Source organism: Alosa alosa, chromosome 12 (genome assembly GCF_017589495.1).
Source record: "Alosa alosa isolate M-15738 ecotype Scorff River chromosome 12, AALO_Geno_1.1, whole genome shotgun sequence".
NCBI classification, from domain to species: domain Eukaryota; kingdom Metazoa; phylum Chordata; class Actinopteri; order Clupeiformes; family Clupeidae; genus Alosa; species Alosa alosa.
Genome location: NC_063200.1, coordinates 15423165 through 15447330, shown reverse-complemented (window position 1 = coordinate 15447330; position 24166 = coordinate 15423165). Strand labels below are relative to the sequence as shown.

General features: G+C 43.6%; 2 protein-coding genes and 4 non-coding genes across 6 annotated transcripts in view; all 6 read right to left on the bottom strand.

The window, feature by feature from the left end:
• Positions 1-290: 290 nt before the first annotated feature.
• Positions 291-6102, bottom strand: rpl17 (ribosomal protein L17). Its single transcript, XM_048258235.1, has 7 exons — positions 6070-6102; positions 5517-5566; positions 5371-5411; positions 4848-4982; positions 4502-4600; positions 2875-3066; positions 291-372 (listed from the first exon to the last, which is right to left on the bottom strand). The coding sequence occupies exons 2-7, from the start codon at positions 5554-5556 to the stop codon at positions 325-327; spliced, it is 555 nt and encodes a 184-aa protein (XP_048114192.1). The 5' UTR covers positions 5557-5566; positions 6070-6102; the 3' UTR covers positions 291-324.
• LOC125305304 lies at positions 2159-2223 on the bottom strand. The gene has a single exon (XR_007195397.1). It is a non-coding gene; the product is annotated as a small nucleolar RNA SNORD58 (small nucleolar RNA).
• On the bottom strand, positions 3161-3225 carry LOC125305303. Its single transcript, XR_007195396.1, has one exon. It is a non-coding gene; the product is annotated as a small nucleolar RNA SNORD58 (small nucleolar RNA).
• Positions 4695-4766, bottom strand: LOC125305302. Its single transcript, XR_007195395.1, has one exon. It is a non-coding gene; the product is annotated as a small nucleolar RNA SNORD58 (small nucleolar RNA).
• Positions 5230-5298, bottom strand: LOC125305305. Its single transcript, XR_007195398.1, has one exon. It is a non-coding gene; the product is annotated as a small nucleolar RNA SNORD58 (small nucleolar RNA).
• A 6176-nt stretch (positions 6103-12278) lies between the features above and the next one.
• mfhas1 (multifunctional ROCO family signaling regulator 1) overlaps positions 12279-24166 on the bottom strand; it is a 36334-nt gene continuing 24446 nt past the window's right edge. The window contains exon 2 of the mRNA XM_048258234.1: positions 12279-14933. Within this exon, the coding sequence (XP_048114191.1) occupies positions 14803-14933 (131 nt within the window). The 3' untranslated portion in view covers positions 12279-14802. The remainder of the gene's footprint in view (positions 14934-24166) is intronic.

Sequence of the window (24166 nt, the reverse complement as noted above, 5' to 3'; positions counted from 1 at the left end):
ATTGCCGGCTGGAGTTATGTCTAGGCTATGCATTATTCAATTAAATCACCTCAGACACACACTAACTTCAATAAAGTGTATACAGTAGCCTACATGTTTTGCAGTGCTTGTTTTTTGTTAGATTGATGGCTTTGAAACGTTACCTAGCCTACATGCCGAATGGATTGGACAGAATGGCACACATTTCCATATCTGCATATTTCAGTTCATTGCCCAGCTCAAATTCTGACTGAACGCTTAGGTGCTGCAATTTAAAGAAACCATGAACAAAAAAGGTGGCACACGCTTTGTCGGTTTGGTATGAATGGTTTATTTTATATACATTTACTCCCGAGCCATCAGTTTCTGCTTCTTCAGCTTCTTCTGGGAAACCTGGACACAGAATGAAAGAATGATTAAAGTCTTACAGGCTATTGTCCACAACTTACCAGGTGTTACTAGAAACTCAAAGGTCTGAATTCAACAATTTCAACATTTTATATTTGAGGTGGGTGGTGGAGATTTTCCACTGATGCAAGGACCCAATTGAGTGCAATCACATTGCATTTCTCTGATTCTGAACTGCTCCAACATATTGTACCACAAATACACAAGTATTAATTAATGCAACACTGACAATTCTGGTAAAAACTAGGCTTGAGACAATTCAATATTGAAGATTGGTATAGACACGATATTAGCCAAAATTACTGGATCGATAAGCTTGTGTTACGTTTCCCTGACGAACAAATGTTTCACTGCACACAGACAACCCGCGGTCTACATAGGCTACATTCTATTGGTGGCGTCATATGCAGATATACTGCTGCAACGTAAACTAAGTAGTGCCGTTTTATATTTTGACACTAAAGCCATCCTTACACCTTAAAACTTTGACAAGATTTGGGAAAGATTGTAGTCTTTTCAGTAAAGCTTGAATTGAAAGACATCATTCAAGAATCTTTACCAAATCTTGTTAAAGTCTTCTGGTGTAGGGGTAGCATTCAACCATAGCTTTACATTAGATGGTTGGGGTTTCTTTTTTGCTGTAGCAACTAGGGCTGTGACGGTATTGATGTTTTCTTACCGCGGTCAGTTAGCAAGAAATCACCGCGGTTTTCGCGGTATATATATAAATAAATGGATTATAAATGGTGTGCTGCCATCAGCGCCAATTAAACTTTAGACAACTTCGAAGAGCACTGGACCAAATGCTTCAGACATGAAAAAAATATGCAGTTTATCAACAAGGCCATCACGATTTTAGAACTGTTACATTCATGATGCTTATGCTAATGTTACAACGGTAGGCTACCGTACGTTTTAATGGCTGCTTCAGGTTGTAACAAGGCACTCCTAGGCTAGCCTAGACCTACATGTCGCTGCTAAGTTAAATTCTTAACAAACTAGAACATATTTTGTAATTCTTTCATGAAGAAAACATGTATGACTCCTTTCTGGCCAAATTTCACAGCTTTATGTAAATCGAGTTTGAACTGAGAGAATAGAAAAATGTTACGATTGTGCCAGTTCCCCACTACTCTCGCGTATACAAATGTAATGTTGGAACATTGCGCTCCCCAACACAAACATAAAAAAAGTCTTTTTATGATAACTTTTGAAGTTTTGTTTTGAAAACGGAGCGTTAGCCTACTTTAACTTAACTGTGGTTCTCAATGACTGAGTGACAATGTCAAGATGGTTTTACATTACACATGACATTACATAGGCCTACTACGTGCAGGCCAATTATAGGGGATTCAACTTCATGTAGGCTAGACACCTGCAGACTACATAACGTGATTCTCAGAGATTCTGCTACGTTTTCAAACTGGAATTGTGCATATGTCATGGTTGAAAACGTCTAAGTTCAAATGTTCAGATTTTTTTTTGCAGTGATGAGCTCAGAGCCGCGGTAGGAGTCACGTGACCACGATATTGCGGTTACCTTCCCAGCCCTAGTAGCGACAAATATTTTAACAGGATAACCAAAAAATGTTATCAGGCAAGTTGCTCAGAAATCACACCAAATCCCCTTAACTACATCTCCATTTGGACATAAGTCTACTCCACAAACACCTCAACCTCTCAGGAACCTAAAACAGATTACCCTACGTTATGCAGTCATAAGAGCAGTACTCTTCACATAAGTGGTGTCTTGCTGTTGAAATGGAACTTGATTGCTCAGTCAGGAAAGTCTTTTCATGGGTTATCCAAAGGTGTCCTAAGTTGTCATCATCGCAATCAAGTTGTCATCCAAACGGCAAGCATAGACACTACAGAAAATTACTCCTACTTAATAGTTGTCGAGCGCCCAAGCCAAATTAATGCTCAAAACAGGCATTTAAATGATATCAGAATGAACAGAGTGTTCTATCCATGGACAAAAAGAGTAAATCGAAAGGTAGCTTGACATGAAACAGCCAAGCTAGAGGACAGAAATGACCATCAGCCATTAATGTTTGGATGAGCATAAGTGTGACTGGTGTGCAACAGCTTATCAGCATGCTACTCAAACAGCTGACTGGATATTTCTCTGTACTGCAACATTGCCACCACTTAACTTGTTACAGCACACAGCTTGCAATCTGGTTACAACATCGATAGCAAAGATAAGCAGCCAGGTAAACCATCAAGGTAGCCTCAATAAATAATTCATTATATGTATTGGGAATTTCTTCTGGGAGATATCACTACTGTAGGCCATTTTACAGGTCAATGTAGCCTACTTGAGCAAGTGGAGCTTATACAGCACTTATGAAATGCTGTATAAGCCTAGGGGGAACCCTGCTGAAGTTTCACCTCCATTTAAAATAAAAAAATAAAAAAAAAAATAAAAAAAACAGATCAATTGGCAGTGTTAAAAACACACTTTGGTCATGAGTGCATGTTTACCTTTTTCTTCTGGGCCACCTCCTCCTCAGGTTTGGGCACGATCTGCTCCTTCTCTGTGAGGATCATCTCGATGTGGCAGGGGGAGCTCATGTAGGGGTTGATGCGGCCGTGGGCGCGGTACGTACGCCTGCGCATCTTAGGGGCCTTGTTCACCTGGATGTGCTCGATGACCAGGGAGTCTACATCCAGACCCTGTTCAAACACAGCGGTATCTCTTATTAGAATTACAAACACAAATGAACTTCCACATTGTAAGTGGTGCGTCTTGCTGTTGAAATGCAACTTGATTGCTCAGTCAGGAAAGTCTTTTCATGGGTTATCCAAAGGTGTCCTAAGTTGTCATCATAGCAATCAAGATGTCATCTAAACAGCAAACATAGACACTACAGAAAACTACACCCTTCTGTGGGTGAAAGAGGCCAAGATCCATTCTTACGCTTTACACACATTAAACCACCCAAGACTTTTTTTTTAAAAAAAACTAAATTTAGGATTTCATTAGGATTAGCTGGAAAGGAAAGTTGTTTCTGCAGATATAAACTAAGAGCAAAATCCTAAAAATATGGGGTCCTCAACTTTACATTAATACTTCTATTTATCTTGTCAACTTATTTCATTACTAATTATACAATTACAAATTGATATTATAATTTCAATAAGTCCATTTGGATGAAAGCACCTGCTTCTTAGATTTCACAATGATTGAGGAACAAGTGATGCCAAGTTCGTAAAAACAATTAGCGCACACATTTTACAAGCAAACCATCAAAAGGCAACTCGCATCGCCTCCCTAGTGAGCAACAGAAGGCACAGCAGTCTCAAAACTGCCAACAGAGGCAGTGTTCAATAGGTCTGCAACTAACCAATATTTTCATAATCAAGTATAGCTTAAATGTACATAGCACCTTTCAGGATATCCAAGGTTGCCTAACGTTCGTTTTCAAAACTGTGCAACTCACTGAGTGGTTAGTGGTGTTTGATTATTAAAAACAAATATATCAGCGCGATGTATGATTTCCAGCCGTGTTATTTGCTATTGTGGAACTATTTTTTCAGATACCTCAAACCGCGTATAAACTTCCGCTCAATATTTGAGCCTGAAGCATAGACAGTAAAAGAAGGTCTCGTGGAAAGACTACAACCAAATGTAAACTGACTCCGTTTTTGTTTCTGGTGGCGCAGTAATATCAATGTGCAATGAGTCTTCCAACAGAAATCAATGGGATTTTACAAAATGCCAAATAAAATACGACCACCACTAACCACTCGGTGAGTTGCAGTTTTGAAAACGAACATCAAGGGTTGTTTTAAGGACATGTTTGTGCATGGCCAAGGGCAGCCACTCTGAAATAGTCAAGGGCAATTCAAAATGAGTCAGAAAAGTCAAGACAGGACCCATCGTCAAAATGTCAGTGTCCACCACTCTAGTTCATCCAAAACAAACCAGAAAAGGGACTCAAAGTGCTAAATACCAGAATTATCCTTTAACACCACACCACTAATCTAGTTCCACAGTAGTCCACCCTTTGGGCCTTTTAACTGAGCCTTTAACTCCCTACACACGCCCAGCAGGCCTGTAACAGATCCTAAGACAAGGCCTTCCTCCACCATCCGTTCACGCTCCTACCTTCAGCTCAGCGTTGCTCTCGGCGTTCTTCAGCATGTGCAGGAGGAACTCTGCGCTTTTCTTGGGCCAGCGACCCTGTGTCCAGCCAAACTGCTTGGCCTAATGGAACAAGCATTATGCAACTCAGAAACATACCACAGACTCAATCATGGTTAAAAAAAAAATGTTTTCTATATCTGCATCAAATGACAAGGATGCTCAGATATTTATATGGTTTGTTTTCATTATCAACTCCAAAGGTGTCCTAAGATGGTCATCATTGCAACCAACGCATCATGTGCAGAGTGATCTATGACAAAGGTATATTTATAGTGATAGTCCCCCGTCCTGGCAAACACGGCCTTACCTGGGCACACCTGCCGACACCACCGTTGTAACGACGGAAGGGGACACACTGATGCTTGATGACTACATCCTTCAGGTACTTGGTGGCCTTGCGGATGTGCATGCCTTTGATGGCCTGAGCTGTCTCACGGGTGTTCTAGTAGAATTATAGGAGAAATGCATTTAAATGAATGGTCACAATAAGACCTTTACATTGCCAAGACACCAAGAGTTTCAGATACTTATTTTCCCAAACATGTTTCACTCGATCAATGCCTTACTTTGAAATGAGTAACAAAGAGATCACATCAGCAGGTGAGACATTCAGATGTTAACAACTATCCTGCATTACAGAGGAGATAGTAGGCCTACATTATTTAATGAAAAGTATCACCATTCAACAGGTTGCTCAGATTTACACAAAGGTTATTTTCATGTTGAAATCCAAAAGTCACCTAAGATTATCATTGCAACCTGGATAATACCGGAGAAGAAACTCCCAACTCAAACAATGTACTCCAAATGTTAGCCACAAACGTGCTTACCTTGAAGTGAACACGGAGATTGGAACCCCGGGCCTTGCATGCTACACAATTAGACAGACAAATACGTTACTCCGGTCAGGCGAGAAACAATTTCAAGTCAGTATACACGTCACGATTCTTGATGCGTCTCAAAACATTTAACTTACACTTAGTCGGGTTCTCGGGGTCGAGCGAGTAGCGGACCATCTTCAGAGATCTGGGATAAACAAGGTAGGGAATTAGAGATCAAGAAGCCTACGTTAGCATTACAATCAAACCCCCACTATGAGTGGTTCACACTGAGCATCATGACAAGGCTAGTCAGCGTTAGCCTACGCTTGCTAACTTTCCTTCGCAACATACCACAGCTAACGAGTTAGCCAGGTAACATTCAAACTAAGAGGGACAATTAAGTAAACACCTACATTTACCGAAGTAAAATGAGCGCAATGTGATATTGTAACCCCGGACAAGACGAATTATAAATAGCAGTCCCTAGCCAAGTGGAGGTATGGTTAAGACTATGGCACGCAATAGGAGAATCGAAACATAGAAATAATCCCTAATTCCACATTATAATACAAAATACTGTTCTGAAAGTCAACTACGTGATGTATATAAGCCATGGTAGTATTTTGTTCTTATTCTGTCATTGGATGCATAAGATTTAATAAGATTATTGGACCATTGAAACTCCACGGTTAATATTGCTTTACTTACATTCTCAGGCCGCGGAGGGGAAGAGGAAGTGAATGGCATTCTGGGAGTTGAAATCGTCAACAACGTCTCGCGAGAACAGTTCCAGGACAACATCTCGCTAATCAAAAATAAATTAGTCGAAATCTGCTGATATCGCAACTAATTAATACGACGGAGTATTAGGGCCACACATGAAGAGAAAAAATATTTTTGCCATGGCGAGATTAAACTCGACATGTTGACTTTAAAGTCGACATGTCGACATTAAACTCGACATTTCGAGAATAAAGTTGAAATATCATATTTACTTTAATCTCGACGTGTCGACTTTAAAGTCGACATGCTGACATTAAACTCGCAATAGGCCCTACTTAAAGCTATGTAGCCCTACTACTTTAAGCTATGTAGCCTACACTAATACACAATATATTACATGAAAAATGGGCTTCAAATAGGTGTTATTTCAGATAGATTGCAGATATTTAGATAGATTGCGTCTTGTCTGTTAACTATCATTGCCGTCATCGTGAAGTGCTGTCTCGGGTTTATAAATACTATGCCGTTTAGGCTAAATAGCTAGAAAAATATATGTATCCAATGATATAATGTTTCTATACAAAATGTTATTTCACTCTGTTTTACGTGGTTAAGGCTACTGCACATCCAAATAACTGCCCTTCATGACCCACGGGCGTCACTCTCCATAGGATAACATGGCAAAACTCATTTTTCTAAAACTGCTTTTCCATGTCTCACCTGCAATACGTAGCCTATAGGAGGCTAGAAACACAGGTATAGCCTAAGCATATATACTATTTTAATCCCGTGAGAGAATATGTGTGCACTTTATTTATGCACTTTGTGTGCATATGTGTGCAAGTAGGCTACTAGCCTACATGGGGTGGTCGGGAGGACAGCTTCATTCGTCCCTCCATAGACATTCAGCAATGGGCTGTTTTGCATCCATTACAAACAAGCAACGTGAAAGTCTAGGATTGGGGAGAGCGCCTAGTATGCCTCTAGTGCATAAGCATGAAGTTGAACATTTAGATGCAACAACTAAATGTTTAGAACAACACTTTAATAATAGGCCTACAATAAATAAATAAACCGCTATGACGTTTAGGCTACTTTTGACCATCGCATTTATCGCCTGTAACTCCGTGATAAGGACCTAACAGCAAAGTATTTGGCTGAGCAACGTAGGTTAATATGTTCTATGTTTTGTCCACATGATATAGGCCTATGTCTAATCATTGTTGCACTCGAACACTCTGAATCATTGTTGCACTTGTTGCATTGTTTCATTCGTCCTCCCTTTCAATCGTCCCGAGCGGTCGTTCTCTCTCCAAACTAACTTTATTCTCAAAATGTTGAGTTTAATGTCGACACGTCGAGATTAAAGTCGACATGATATTCAACTTTATTCTCGAAATGTTGAGTTTAATGTCGACATGGCGACATTAAAGTCGATACGTCAAAGATTAAAGTCGATATTACATTTCAACTTTATTCTCGAAATGTCGAGTTTAATGTTGACATGGCGACTTTAAAGTCGACATGTCGAGTTTAATCTCGTCATGGCAAAAATATTTTTTTCCTTCATGTGTGGCCCTAATACTCCGTCGTAAATTAATGAGGAAGGCCATTTATTTACACACTTGAATTTCTAAATAAATCTGGTATTGTGCAGTAGCCTAATGTATGGTTTAGACATGTGCAGCAACTTTTTTAAACCTTTTGACCTTTTGCAACAATGTTTTGATAATGTTGTACTATTAAAGTAAAATTCAGAAATGTAAGTAAGGTTTTGAAGGAATATCTTACTAAACCACACTAATGAAAATCACTCAATTATTTTGATCTTGTTGTTCAAGTGGACATAGACAAAGATGGGAGATGTCTCAACTCATCTTTCATCACATCTTGAGATATGCTTTTAGAAAATATATTGTGTAATTGGTTAAATATTTTTTCCCTTCTTCAATCATGGACCTACACCTAATGTATTATGCATTAGATTTGATTAAACTTTATTGACATTGCGCAGTGTACAAATACAGCAGAGACAACGAAATGCAGTTAGTGTCTAACCAGTGTGACGTGCAATGTGAACAGTATGGTACTGCAGTCTAAATAGTAGCCTATATAGAAGAGCAGAATGGATACTGTATGTAGTATGGACAGATATGACGTACAGGGATGTGCAGTGCATTAACAGTCACATTATAAAAGTAGTAAAAATGAGTATATGTGCAGCGGTGGCCTGCTGTAGCTTCAGACTTGTAACGGTTCGAATCCCGACCAGTAATGGCTGAAGTGCCCTTGAGCAAGGCACCCAACCCCTCACTGTTCCCCGAGCTCACTGCGTCGTGATTAGTGTGTGCTTCACCCCACTGTGTGCTGAGTGTGTTTCAGTAATTCATGGATTGGGATAAATGCAGCGATCAAATTTCCCTAACTGGATCAAAAGAGTATACTTATACTTACTTATACTTACCAGTAGACAGATATGTATGGTTGACTGGATATAGTCTACAGTATTATAGCATTAACATTATAAAACCAGAGGATATTTGTATACCAGTCAAAAGTTTGGACAGAAGACAAAGGAAAGGTCTCTAGAAATATATTATTTCCATACGCCACATTTCATATTCTTCACTGTCCTCTATGACAACTTTGCCGATAATTGATATTATTAAAGCCAACTTCATTCTTTTCAATTAAAATCAGTAAAAGACAAACAGCTAACAAATGCTCACAATGTATGGGAAATCCATCAAGGCTGTTGGAAATCCATAGCTGACTATATAAATTTGGTTGAGAGACTGAGCAAAAGGTCTTGAAGAATTTAAAAAATTGAAAATGTAGCTTTATTTACACTTTTTGTTTGCTTACAACATGAACCCATGTGGGCTATTTCATAATAATAACCACCTAGATAAAGATAAAGAAAAAATAAACATACATTTGAGAGTTTGGGTGTCCTAACTTTTTACTGGTATAGTGTACTTACAGTATGTACATTTTGTAATATAAATAGAATGCTATGGGTGATAGAGTAGGCTACTGCCACCTCCTTGTTGTCCCTGTTAAGTGGTCCATGGCTGTGGTAGCTCAATAGGCATGGAAGCTTTGGTTAGTGTGTGTGTGTGTGTGTGGATGTTAATAGGTTGGGGGGGGGCATTAGTTGGTTGGTGGTCACCGAGGTGCAGAGTTAGTGTTCAGGTGCAGGAGCTTCCTCTGAACCTGCCTCTCCGGATGCTGAGAGGCCTGTAACACTTCCCGGAGGAGAGTGGGTGAACAGTCTGTGGTTGGGGTGAGAACAGTCTTTGATGATGCCGACGCCTTGCGTAAGCATTGCTCGCTGGATGGCCTCACAGTCTGTGGTTGGGGTGAGAACAGTCTTTGATTATGCCCATCCTCTGCAATGCTTTCCGGTCAGAGGCAGAGCAGTTGCATATAGACCCTTTCAACAAGGTAAACAAAAACAATGCTTGAACGTTCTATTTGGGCCCCAATCTACTTCCTCTGCATTAAGATAACATATGGAATGTTAAACAGGAAGTCTTGTGGGGCCAACTATGATGCTGATAATGGAACTCTCTTGAAAGGGTCCATACCACACTGTGACACAGTTGGTGAGGATGCTCTTGATGGTGCAGCGGTAGAAGTTCATCAGGATCTGAGGAGACAGTTGGACCTTCTTGAGTCTCCTTAGGAAGAAGAGCCGCTGAGCTTTTTTGATTAGAGTAGGTGTTGAGGGTCCAAGAGAGGTCCTCAGAGATGTGGACACCCAGAAACTTGAAGCTGGTGACACGCTCCACCTCAGGTAACACAATCCACCTCATGCATGTGCAACAGAGTAAAGAGGAAACTTGTCTCAAGACATGTTAAATCACATCTTGAGGGAATAATATGCTTTCAGAAAATATATGGCTTAGGTGGTTGAATCAGTTTTCCCTAAATGGCACATGCAGCCCAAAAGGTATGAGCCATACACCCAATTTACCTATACTCAATGTATAATGCATGGGCAGCAAAGTCTTGAGGAGGGTGGGAAATGTCACAACCTCTGTAAATTCACTCTTGAGGGTATATGCTTTCAGATTATATGGTTTAGGTGGCTTAAATCGTTTTCCCTTCATGGTACAGCCCAAAATGTATTAGCCATGTCATGTACTTGATATCCAATGTGTTATGCATGGGTGGCAAAGTAATGAGGAGGGTGGGACATGTCAAAACCCATAAGATCTCCTCCTGAGATTATATGCTTTCAGAAAATATATGGTTTGGATGGTTGAACCAATGTTTCCTCAATGGCACAGACCCAAAGGTATCAGCCATATACCCGATTTACTCAAACCCTTATGAGCGAGCAGCACAGTAAAGGGGAGGGTGAGAAATGGCAAAACCTATGTAAGATCACATCCTGAGGGTATATGATTTTGGAAAAAATATGGTTTGGGTGGTTGAATCAGTTTTCCCTAAATGGTACAGCAAAAAAAGCCATATACTTTATTTATCTATAGGCCCCTCCCAATGTATAGGTGAAGGACCCCTTCATAATTGTAACAGTTTAGCATATTCCATCTGTATTCTCTGAAGTTGTGGCCAGGTTCACTATCCTGTTTGTTGACAGGTGTGGGCCCCGACTGGGCCCAGTTGTTTAAAGGTAATTTGATCGAATTTCGGCTATCGGATTGGATCAAATCTTGAAAAATGGGTTGCTCAAAGGTAAAAAAAGGATCCTGAAATCGTATTGGATCATGCAATCTAATCTTGGTTTTGATCTAATAAAACCTTCATTTTGTGTTGTTCAAAACATTTGAGTTGAATTGGGATAAATTTGATCCAAAAAATCAGCATTACCCTGATCCCAACAGAATGGTGGATTCATTGAGGATTTCAGGCACAAAATGTAATAAAACATTGAAGATGGTCAAATAATATAGCATTTATCATGTATTTGCACTTGATTTATTTAAATGTTACAGTAAGAGACAAAGTATGATTATTTGTATTTATTTGTCGTGGGTGTTAAAAAGAAACTGGATATATTAGATAACTGGAAAATATTAGTGCATTCCTGGATCTACATCCTTATGCATGCTTCCTGCCAGGACTTTTACAGGCTTTTCCCAAATCACGGAAGAAACGTTGAAGCAGCGGTATAGTAGCAGATAATCAGGCAAGTCTTATTTAAATAAACTCCTGGTGCACTTACAAACTTTCTAATGCCTCATTATTGGACTAAAGGTCATAGTTGTACTGCAGAAGTTTCGTACCATTCAGGGCATTATTAGTGGGGTAATTTACGAGATAAAAGTTGGTTCCATCACGACTGCAGAACGTCATTAGTTTCTGACAGCGCTACTCGACCAGGATTCGACCAAGGGAAAAAAGGTTCTGGGAGGGTGTTTGGCTCTGGGTCATGGTGCAAAGGACCCTAGGGTGAAATTACTCCGAACCATCGCTTTAATCTAAATTTGGCTTGGTCAATATGGCATCCACTAGATGGCAGTAGCAGTATGTCTGTAAACTTCTTCAGGTTAGAGAAATTGTGTTTTTATGATCCTGCATCAGCTTGATCATAGCCTGGATGCCAGTCAAACTTCGCTACAATTAGGGTTCAAATCAAACATCAGTCCTGTGAATAGGAGTCATTCTCACATCTTATAGTCTCCTGCTTAACTTCCATGTTTGGTTTTGTTTCATTTAGCTGTCTTCCATTAAAAACAAAGTCTAGCCTATATTTACAATAGGCCTATGTCAATAAAATATAGCCTGGTAAAGTACCAGCCCTGCTTCATGATGATGTGAAAGATTATGAAACCACTCCAACACATATATACTGCTCAAAAAAATTAAGGGAACACTTCAATCATACACTGGATTGGTACTCTGACACTGTTTGGTTCTGAGCACAAGTAAAACTTTTAAGGCTGTGTTTTATTTTGCAAGAACTGTCAGACATTCTGTGAATGTAGTTTGAGAATGGAGAAAAGGGTGGAAGGTTTCAAAAAATGTGTTTTAACAATTGTGGAAAACTGTGTAGAGTGGAGTGTTCCCTTAATTTTTTTGAGCAGTGTATTTTCTAAATAATAATTGTATATATTCTTTTCTCTTTAGTTTAGATTCCTCTTTAGATCTGTGAAGCCATCTAGCAAGCAATCATTTCTACCATCTTAAGACAAATCTGGAAGTAATTGGACAACAAAAAAGAGTTTATATTGAAACCTTTTTTATTTGTTTATTGTATTTGGTGCTTTTTCATGAAGTGTGAAATGGACGAACCAGCAAGAAATCCCAGAGAGCGGACACCTGGCACGAATCAGGGCCAGACCCAGGCCAGATCAGAGCCAGATGAAGGCCAGACCCAGGCCAGACGAAGGTCAGATCAGAGCCAGATTCGTTCCAGAGATGGCGGCTATCTGAGAGAATATAAAACCCTTTGCACTGCACATTCTGACATCCAGCAGGTGGGTCATGCACAATGCTCAGTTCTGAATAACGGTGAAGAAGGTGGACCGGTGACAACCTTCAGTCGACTTACAAAAATAAAAATATTATATACAAAAAAGTGTCAACATTTGACATATTGCAATACGCCCCCCGCCCAGGTCCCCCGCAAGGAAACTACTGACATGGATTCTTCTTCGCCATTTGTGATATAATGGAGTGCTGATTAATGACATGTTGCCCGACTCAACACACCTACAATGTCTTCCTCTTTAACTGCTCTGTACACATTTGTATATACACACAAATATACAAATTTTTTTGGAACAATGCTTAAAACAATGTTTAGTGCTTCCCAAACCACACATGTCTGCACTAGGGCATGGCATGATATATCCCAAACCCTTCCCACAATCCACAAAAAGAGTAATATCCTTGGCTTGTATGGAGGTGCCTCCTGTTACACAACCCTCCTGAGAAGCCTCTGGTCTGCTCAGACGTACTGTACAAAATGGAGAGGAGACACAGAGGACGAGGAGGCCTGAGTATCACCGACGACAACTGGGCACTCTTCGAGAGGGTGACAAAACAGGGCAGCACAGGAGCTGATATCAAATTTGGTGCGACTTACTCAACACCTGCTCATGTCCGTGAGGATGAGGGGCTTTCTCCTGCCTCTTAACTGACGAGCCATTGGCTGTGGTCATCTCCTTGACGACAGTAGGTGTTGCCAACAACCAGTCCGGGCTTTCTCTTCCAGAGGAGGGTGCACATGCACCGAACACAACACAGGAAGTGAAGAGGAGTGCATTTACCATGTCGGTGTGTTGGGAAAAGTTCAAAACGTCATGAATGGGAATGGAGGCTATGAATAGGTTATGCTGAATTTGTGGTTGATGTCCGACTAACCCTGCACTTTAATATGCAACATTTTTGAAACTACACTCTCAGATATCTGTGTTTGGATTGCACCTTTGTGAGGCTTGGTGAGTGTGTTTGTGTATGTGTGTGTGTGTGTGTGTGTGTGTGTGTGTTTGTGTGTGTGTGTGTGTGTGACAAGCCGTCTAATAGTCCACACATCTTTTGCCGCCCAGTCCAGTCGCATCTTTGAAAGAGGCTGTTTTCTGTCCAACATGAGATCCTGTCCCCTCCCCCATGCACCCGTCCATCCATCCATTGGTCTGTTCCCCTCTCCACCTCTCCTAGCACAGGTGTAGTACTCCACTGACCAGAGGCTTGGGCCTACTGTGTGTGTGTGTGTGTGTGTGTGTGTGTGTGTGTGTGTGTGTGTGTTGAGGCTGTGTGACCAGAGATGTGCGTCTGTGTGCTGGAACCACAGCTGTGATTGAGACTGTGGGCAGGCACTGTGGCTACAACTTCATCCTCCCGAAAGGAGTGAGAAAGACATGCCTGTGACCAAGCGTGTGCTCCCCAGCAGAGAGAGTTCTAACCAGTCATCTGTCCCCAACAGAGAGAGGCCTAACCAGTCGTCTGTCCCCAACAAAGAGAGTTCTAACCAGTCGTCTGTCCCCAACAGAGAGGCCTAACCAGTTGTCTGTCCCCAATACCCAACAGAAAGAGGTCTAACCAGTCGTCTGTCCCTAACAGAGAGGCCTAACCAGTCATCCGTCCCTAACAAAGAGAGTTCTAACCAGTCATCTGTCCCCAACAGAGACAGTTCTAAGCAGTCGTCTGTCCCCAACAGAAAGAGGTCTAACCAGTCGTCTGTCCCCAACATGGAGGCCTAACCAGTTGTCTGTCCCCAATACCCAAACAGAGAGAGGTCTAACCAGTCATCCGTCCCCAACAAAGAGAGTTCTAACCAGTCGTTTGTCTCCAACAGAGAGAGGCTTAACCAGGGAGGGGGGCACATGTTGCGTCGAACATATAGTACACATGAGTGGTTGCCAATCCATACCATATCATTCTTTTTTTTGTCATGGCAACCTTAGGAGTTTAAGCCATGACAATTCCATGGCAATTCTTTAACATGTGAATCATGGGTGCTGCACAATTGACCACTCAACTGGGAGATCAAATTAATCATTAAGAATCATTCTCCTTGTGTGTGTGTGGGTGTTGTCCCAACTGTGTGTGTGTGTTTAGTCAAGCTGTGTTCTCCTGAGCAGGTCGGGGTGAGGCCCTGGGGCTCCAGGTGAGGTGGGGGTCAGACACAGGAGCGACCCCCTGGGAGAGGGGGGGTGTTTGGGACAGGTCCAAGGGGAAGCCGGGAGTAGCCCAGGAGGGGCAAGAGCAAGGCGTGGTACGGGCAGCCATGGAGGCAGAGAGTCACTTGAGACAGGGGCTGACCACGGTGGGGGTGGGGGGGTACACGAGCGCCACGTTGACCCGCTCGGAGCCGTTTTTGGGGCAGATGATTTCAGTCAGGCCTTCTGGTCGGGGCTGGCTCAGTAGCTCGCCTGAGAGAGAGAAGAGAGTGTTAAAAATACATAACATACACTATTCCACTATATACATAACTAAACACCTTATGATGAAAATCACAGTGGTGGAATCGGTCTTAGTTTTGGACCAAACCCATTTTGAAAAAGGTGGGGAGGCAAGATCCACTGACAGGGGATTTTTGAAGGATTACAAGCTGTGCCCTTGGTTAAGACATTTAATCCGAAAACACATAAATCCACATCTGACCGCACATCAATATCCCAAAGCTTCTATCGGCACTATCCCCTTTGGCCACTAGATGGCAGCTGCACTGCATGCATGAGTAGAGCCAACCCAGGTCAGAACCTTAGACATACCAGATCAGCATGTCTATAGCTCTGAACACACACATCAAGTCAAGTTTGATGGCTCTAAACGAAGTCTTATAGATCTTATTACAGTGATGGGCATATGGGATGTCATGTGAGAAGGGGGGGCTGCAATGATTCTTGTCCACAGCAGTGGCCCTCAAACAGGGCTCAACAACACGCAACACCTGATTGGTCTGGACACTTTTATATTCCCTTCCTTATCAGCTATCATACACCAAAACCAAAACAATACAATACAATCAGCACTGTTTGCATTGTGTGTCCATTGTAAACCTAAATATCTGAAACTTGAAATGAATAGAAATGCATATTTGTGCATGTTATTGGCGTTCTACACAGTCTTCTCCAGGCTGCTTTTGTGGGTGAGATCCTTAGCGATGCTGGAAGTGCATCAAAAAAAGCATTTGAACCGCAGCACTAAGTCCATGGTGGAGCAGCATTCAGACATTCAGCTGAATTAATGATGCCATGTCACTTAACAGGATTAGGGGGTGGGCTGAATATTAAATCCCGGGAAACACTCCACCCTAACACGGATCTCATGGTGACACTACACACTTTAATAATAATGAAAACACAGGCACACACACACACACACACAAATGCTGACCTCAGAAGCCTACAGTAAGGGAGTCAGTCCACACACCCCCTCTAAATATGACATCATGCACTGCTAGCAAATCTAAGAGACCTTCTGAGCAAAAGCGATGGGCTAGTCAGACCAATACCTCTTTCTCTCATGGAACCTGTTTAAAGCCCAGGGTTGGATACCTTTTCTATAGTAACGGGACTCCTCTATTCTCACAAAAGGCTTTAAATTGTTGTGCATCCCATGTGACTGAGGAAGAGGAGGAGACAAGACAGCAATACACACACAAACAATGATGGAGGAGCAGAAAAGAACATTCAAAACCACAGTGTCAATCTGTGTGTGTGTGTCTCTCTGTGTGTGTGTGTCTGTTCCTGAGAGGGGATCAGGTCCATCCAGTCGTGAAACAAAGTGTTACATCATGTGTCAGTCTAAGAGCTTACTGGGAGTCCAAAAGCCTTCTGTGTGACAGCCGAACCTTCTACTGCTAACACTGCTTAGTGGTTTCAGCTCTCCCTCTCTCTCACTCTCTCCCTTCCTCTCTCTATATGTCTCAGGGGTGCCCACTGTATCAGACTATCAGACTAAATCCTTGCAGCGCTGTTCTTTGTTGACTCACTGGATCTTTCTCCTCTGATCCAGTGGGAGGAGAGTATAGGGAACGATTAAAAACCAAGTCCTGTGCGAAATAGCAATGCTGTGTGTTCATCACAGAAATGTTCGGCTATCAAATGTGTGTATGTGGTTCTCAAAGGTTTGTGGACTACATTTATGAAAGCAAAATCTGAACATAATACTGCAGAGTGGAACACACACACACACACTTGAATTTCTACAGCTAATGCATGGGTGGAGAATGATGTGTTTGTGTGTGTGTGTGTGTGTGTGTGTGTGTGAGAGTGCTGAGAGAGGAGAGAACACACTAAGGGGTTTTTAAGGGAAAATGCTTTTGGGGTTGACTGAAAAGCACTTCTCAAAATGTGTTGGCTTAGCAGTGACACAGATTTGATGCCAAGAAAGGTCTCTGGCGATCACCCGGGTGAAAAGCCTCTTGATATTTGGAGGAGGGTTATCTGTATTAATGTCAGGGAAAACAGACACACACACACACACACACATCTGCTCTAAGACCACTAATGTCAGGCTGACCTGTAAACAGATCGTCTGATCTGAGCTTAAGGCTGGCACACTGGTGCGCACACACACACACACACTGACCTGGTTAATTAGAATACTTCACACACTCCCTCTGCAGCCTAGAGAGCCTATTCTATATCTGCAGACATGCACACAACAAGGAAGAAAGTCCCAGGTCACTATCTGTACTGTAGTTTATCTAGTGTGCTGTATATCTAGTGTACTGTATAGTGTGCTGTATATCTAGTGTACTGTATAGTGTGCTGTATATCTAGTGTGCTGTATATCTAGTGTACTGTATAGTGTGCTGTATATCTAGTGCGCTGTATATCTAGTGTGCTGTATATCTAGTGTGCTGTATATCTATATCTAGTGTGCTGTATATCTAGTGTACTGTATATCTAGTGTACTGTAGGCAGTAGGCTCTGTTCTGTTTTACACACAACACCCAGCAGGTTACATCAGCGCACTAGACTGTCTGCCCTTTAGGTTGCACACTCAGGACAATAAAGCCTGCCAGGCCACTTAAACCATTAGTGCTATTGATTTCTATCTCTCCCTCTCTCTCTCTACCCAATTAAAGTCTGACCATAGAGGGCGTCCCTCTCTATCTCTTTCTCTGTAAAGCCTGAACATGGAGAGCATCTCTCTCTCCTCCATTTGAAGGAGGAAATGACTGACCATTAAGAGAGGCTAGGCAGGTTCAGCAAAAGAACAAAGGCCAAAGCCTAACTCCAGGCCAGATATTTATATATATAAATATTTTAGTGAGATGGTAAGAGAGAGAGAGAGAGAGAGAGAGAGAGAGACAGAGAGAGAGATAGATAGATAAGGTTGTTAACCTTATAGAGAAGGAATCTGGAATTGAGGTGGGTCTGTGGTGAGCTTTCAGTGGCATAGGTGAGTCGAGTTTCATTACAGGAGAAATCTCATCTGTGTGTGTCTTCTCGCTCTTTAAACTCCACGCAGCCCTCAGCAGACTCTGTAGTCCAGTACGGCTCTAAGAGGGGTGGCAGGAGGATGAAAGGCTGTTAAGACTCCAGTGAATCCTCAGGAAACTGCATCTTTAACCCAATTTACAGCAGAGAGTTAGAGGTTAGGGTTAGGGCTAGGGTGTGGTTGTGGTCAGGCATGGTATGTTCCCAGACTAAAGGTGGTTTCCCCATCAGGTGTTTTTTGGAGCAGAGGGCGGGGCACAGTCATCTTCTTTCTTTCTTTCTTTCTTTCTTTCTTTCTTACCTTCTCCTTCTTTTGATCTTTCTTTCCTTCTTTCCTCTTTCAGGCAGTTTCTGGCCAGACTGCCCATCATGTGTTTTTTAAATCAGAGCGAGAGTCAGATAGTCAGAGTGAAACTACTGTGAGCTGGGTGCTGATTCATGCTGCATAACTCTCAAGCTGTTCCTGACACACACACACACAGACACACACTCAGGGCCTGTGTGTGGCTTTCATAGAGCTTTGGAACCTTACGCATGACAGACGGCGGGTTCAGCTCTGGCATCACGGCGAAAGAATGTGCACCCCCCCCCACCCCCCCCCACACAGACACACAGACAGACACACACAGACAGACAGACACACACACACCAACCCCCTCATCCTGACCCGTCACTCTTAAATAACATTACCAGCTGCAGTAACGAGGTGAATTCCAGGGAATTGGGTCCATTCTGCTGGGCTGGGCTAAAGCTAAGCTAAGCTAAGCTAAGCTACACAGGCGCTTGTCCTCTCGCCAGTTCCTCACTCTCTCACTCTTCTGCTCTTGCTCATTCAATCCCCCCCTCATCACCCCTTCTCTACTGTCTCTCTCTCTTTTTCTCTGACTGTCTCTCCTTTCTCATCATCCCTTTTCTCACTCTCTCTCTACCTCCATTTCTCTCCCTCCCTTTCCTTCTCTCTCTCTCTGACTGCATCTCCTCTCATCACCCCTTCTCTACTGGGCTCTTGCTCTCTCTCTCTCTCTGACTGTCTCTTTGTCTCTGTTTAGCCTTATCTGTTTCTCTCTTTCTCTCCCTGTCTCTCATTCCTTTTCTCTTAGACTACAGTGAACTATCAAAGCCATAAAAGGAGAATGGCCATTCCTCTGGAGTTTCCTGGAATGGAAGAAAAAAAAAAGAAATGGTTGTAAAAAAAAAAGCCTTTTCCTGTTTCAAGGCACACTGACTGTATTTGGGAGAAACATGGGGGGAAGTCTTGCTGCGTTGCTAAGGACAACTCTATTGACAATAGCTTCTGTACTTCCTCTTCTTTGTCCGAGTTAGGAACAAGGGGTGTCTGGGGAAGGAAGGGGGTGTGGGGCTTGATATATTTAGAAGGGGGGGCAATACAATTTACATACGCAAGGGCCATATGACATCGAGTGTGATAGCAGATGCATTCTTTAACACATCATTTCCAGTGTTAGTCCATCCTTTCTTTCTCTCAGTGATAGCATCTCATCCACGGTTATTACTTCATACTCATCTGATTCGGCCGAGATGGGGGACTAGAGGAAAACAAAAGCAGAGCTGTCTTGGTGCCCTTTCTGGCCGAGTGAAGTAAAGGTGGCGGGAGGACACAGACACACACACACACACACACACACACACACACACACACACACAGGCTTATGAGTGGGAGTACAGCATTTTTCAGGGCGTGCCTTCAATTCCAGCCATCCAACAGTTGAGAGGCTAGAGGGCTTGGTCCACACAGCTGCACCTTCGAAGCTATTTATTCCGCACATTCATTTATAACGCGGCACACAGGCCCAATGCGTTAATACTGCATCACATGTTAGGTTCGGATTCCTCAGATTCCTAGCAAAAAAAAGGATGCCAGATACTTCTGCTTCTATGATTCAGATATTACCCAAATATTGTATCTGCTCTGTGTGTGTGTGTGTGTGTGTGTGTGTGTGTGTGTGTGTGTGTGCATGTGTGTGTGTGTGTGTGTGTTGTGTGTGTGTGTGTGTGTGCGTGCATGCTTTAGCCAGTTCTAAGTAAAATCCTCCCCCATGCTTCTCTCCCTAAGAGCATAATATGTATGAAATGGAAGTGGGTCAGGTGGAAACAGACTGTGTGTGTGTGGAGGCCAGTGTGAGTGTGTGTGTGTGTGCTTGTGTGTCTGAGGTCAGTGCGTGCACACTATGCTGTGTCTGTGTGTATGTGTGTGTGTGTCTGTGTGTGTGCATCCATGTGGGTTATGCCAGTGTGTGTGAGTGTGTGAGTGTGCGTGCGTGTGTGTGTGTGCGTGCATGCGTGCCAGCGCGTGTGTGTGTGTGTGTGCGTGCGTGTGCATGCGTGTGTGTGTATGTGTGTTTGTGTGCATGTGTGAGTGTGTGTGCGTGTGTGCATGTGTGTGTGTGCGTGTGTGTGTATGTATGCGTGTGCGTGCACATGAGTGTGTGTGTGTGTGTGTGTGCGTGCGTGCGTGTGTGTTCTGTGCTTCTGAATGAGTGCTGATATCCTTCATGTCAGCACCGCAGGGTGTGACCTCACTATCCCCTCAACAATGAGCTTAACCCCTAACCCCCTCAAGCCCAACCCAGTCCCCCCTCACACACACACACACACACACACACACACACACACACACACACACACACACATACGTGGACAAAGACATACTCACACACACACACACACACACACACACTCACTCAAACACACACAGGGACAAACACGCACAGACATAACACAAGGTTCTCCAGAATCTCCTCTATTTCCACTTCACTCAAGCGGTTTGTGTGGGGTAAATAAGACAGCCAAGCATTAGGAAGGAAGTGGTAACCCAGGCAACCAGTAGGGCCCCGAGGTTTGGTGGCAACTTTCCCCCATTGACAGGGTGATTGTGTGTGTGTGTGTGTGTGTGTGTGTGAGAGAGAGGGTGTGTGAATGTTTATGAGTGTGTGTGTACACAAGTGTGTGTGCGTGTGTGTGTGTGTGTGTGTGTGTGTGGGGAGCTGTGACAAAGCTGGCGTGGAGCCAAGGTCAGGGCCTACTGGCTGCCTTCCTCCCAGTCATCCACAGCTCCATATTAATGAGGGGAGAGAGGAGAGAGAGAAAGAGAGAGAAGAGAGAGAAAGAGAGAGGGGGATAAAGACAGAACACAACAGAGAAGGAGAGAAAGAGTAAGGGAGATGGGTAGAGGAGAATGAAGGGAGGGAGAAAGAGAAAAGTCAAATGTGATGGGGGAGAGAGATAGAGAAAGAGCAAGAGGTGTGTGTGTGTGTGTGTGTGACTAAGTGGAAGTGATGGAAAGGATGACAGAAAAAAAGAAAGAAGAAAATAAAAGGTGTGTGTGTGTGTGTGTGTGTGTGTGTGTGTGTGTGTGTGTGTGTGTGTGTGTGTGTGTGTGTGTGTGTGTGTGTTTCCATCTCTAACAGCATCTGGACAGCCCAACATCCTAGCAAACACATGGTCAAATAAATGTTGTTCTCTCCTCGCCGGATAATGACCATAATCATGTCTACAGAAAACCAGGGCATTTCGGAGAGATTTGATCGAGAACAACAGATCATCTTCTGGTCTAATACAAAGACCAAATCAGCTTATGTCACACACATAACGGATTAAAGCAAAAACAAATGCATTGGGTTAGCCAGAGACCACCATGGTGCTCACAGTGCAATGGCCACCATATTTCACAGCACCTTCACAAACATTATATGTGATATAATGTTAACACAATAAGAGATATTAATCACACAGACATAATTGGCAACACAAACCTATACACAACCTATACACAACAACAGCTGCACACACACCATATCTCCCCTCAGATCTGGTGGCTATGTGTATTCGTACATATGTGTGCTAGTGAGCGTGTCTGTGTGTGTATGTATGCTAGTGAGCAAGTCTTTGTACGTGTGTGCATGCTAGTGAGTGTGTATCTCTCTGTGTGTGTGTGTGTGTGTGTGTGTATGCTAGTGAGTCTCTCTCTCTCTCTCTCTCTGAGTGTGTGTGTATTCTAGTCAACGAGTCTCTCTCTCTGTGTATGTGTGTGTGTGTGTGATGCCTAATGAGGGAGGCAGGCTGTGTTAAAAGGGAATAATGCAGTGGGCTGTCAGGCGTCAGGAAGCCCCTGGGCGCTGCCTTGGCTCAGTCTGTCTCTGTGGAGGAGACACTCAGACAAAGGAGAGCAAACCCACACACACACACACACACACACGTCACACACAGATGTCCTCATGAGGCTCACAGGGAGCGTCAGGACAAAAGGCCTCAACCCCCCAAACACACACATACTAGCGCATGCGCACGCACACACACACACACACACACACACACACACACACACACACACAATCATATCCTAGCACACTTACACTCACGCATGCACACAGACATGCATGCTAACTCATGTGTGCTAACACACACAAATATACATATTTCACTACAAACACACACAGGCACACACGAGTAATCATGGGACTCTCGGTCACACACACACACAGACAAACACATGCAGACACATTTGAAAGCTCCTTCTAAATGCTGCTTGCCCTACCCACAGGCAGGAGGGGATTTCAGAGAGTGACTTGAGCGGAGATGCCACCAGGCCCTCAGCTCCCTGTGGGCACGCACCACTTCCACACCACAGACCTGGGCCATGCAGACGGCACCAGGGCGCTCAATGGTTTTTATGTCCCCAACGTCGTCTTCCAGGCAGCGCTGCCACCGCTGACTTAAAGGCACCTAATCCTAAACCCAACCCCAACCCTAATCCTAACCTTAACCCATGCCTAACCCTACTGCCTTCCAGGCAGCGCTGCCTTGAAGACAACATTGGGGGCATAAAACACCAAGAAACCACCAGGGCATCATGCACAGAGACGCACTCCTACTGACGCCTGATGGATCAGGCCATGCAGAGGGTAGGCACTAGGCAGCTCATCACCAACAGCTAGCAGTGCAGCCTGGCCCGTGTTTGTGTCTGACCCTCCACTCCAGCTACTTGAGCGTCCCAGGGCCGGTGTCTCTCTGTATCGTGTGGAAGTGTGTGAAGTGCATCATGTTGGTAGGTTTTTGAACATTCTAAGCTCCGCAACAATTCAAGGTTCTAAAATTCTATGTTGACTTCAATGAACCCAGATATTCTTTAGAACGTTCATTTCCCAACATTCCCGTCACACCGGTGTGACGGTACTCCTTTAAGGGTTAAACATCACATAAAACTGCACGGTCATCATGCTCATCATGACACAGCAACTGTTCTGGTGCAGTGTTTACAAGTATACACTAAATTAGCAGAGGCTTTGTTTTTTTTTTAAAAAGCAGCTGTAAAGGGTACAACACACTATTTGTGCGAGTGTGTGAACGAGAACTAGTCTGTAGAACTCAAGGTAAAGGATGACTGGGACTCTGAGCTTTCAGTTTCAGCTTCTCACAGATGTCAGGGCGTCTGACAGCAGAGGGACAAACGGACAGTACTATGTTGTGATGTGGTGTGTGTGTGTGTGTGTGTGTGTGTGTGTGTGTGTGTGTGTGTGTGTGTGTGTTGAGAACACACGCCATTTCCCAGCTCTGTGGGCGAGAGTGGGGGGGGGGGGGGGGGGTGCATGATGTAATCAGCACAACACTGTCTCTGCTGGGAAAACACAAACACAGAAACCTGGCGGAGGAGGAGGACGACGGGACACACACACACACACACACACACACACACACACACACACACACACACACACACAAAGGAATCAACTCTCCAAGGAAGACGTAGTGGACAAAGGAATGCCTTCAACCTGAGCTTCCGTCTACCCAGGAGCCTGCATTCCTGAGGGGCATCATCACCATTCCTCCTCCTCCTCCTCCTCATCAGGGGATGACGACAGGCTCAGGCATGCCCCCGCACGCCTCAGTGAGAGCTTTTGTGCCGCCGCCCGCCGCCGCCGACCACAACCACCGCTGCTGCGGGCGGGGAAAGTGGGTCAGCAGGAACACGCGGCATCTCTGAGACACCTGAGAGGACGGGACAGGAGAGAGTGGACTCTCCCTCTAATCTCTCGCAGAGGGTTGCCAAAACAAACATTACGTATGTCAGAGTGTCCATTAGGGGTATGTGAGGCTGTCAGTGTCTATAATGTTTGTGTGTGTGTGTGTGTGTGTGTGTGTGTGTGTGTGTGTGTGCATTGTGTTTATTTATGTATGAAGCTGCTTAGAACATG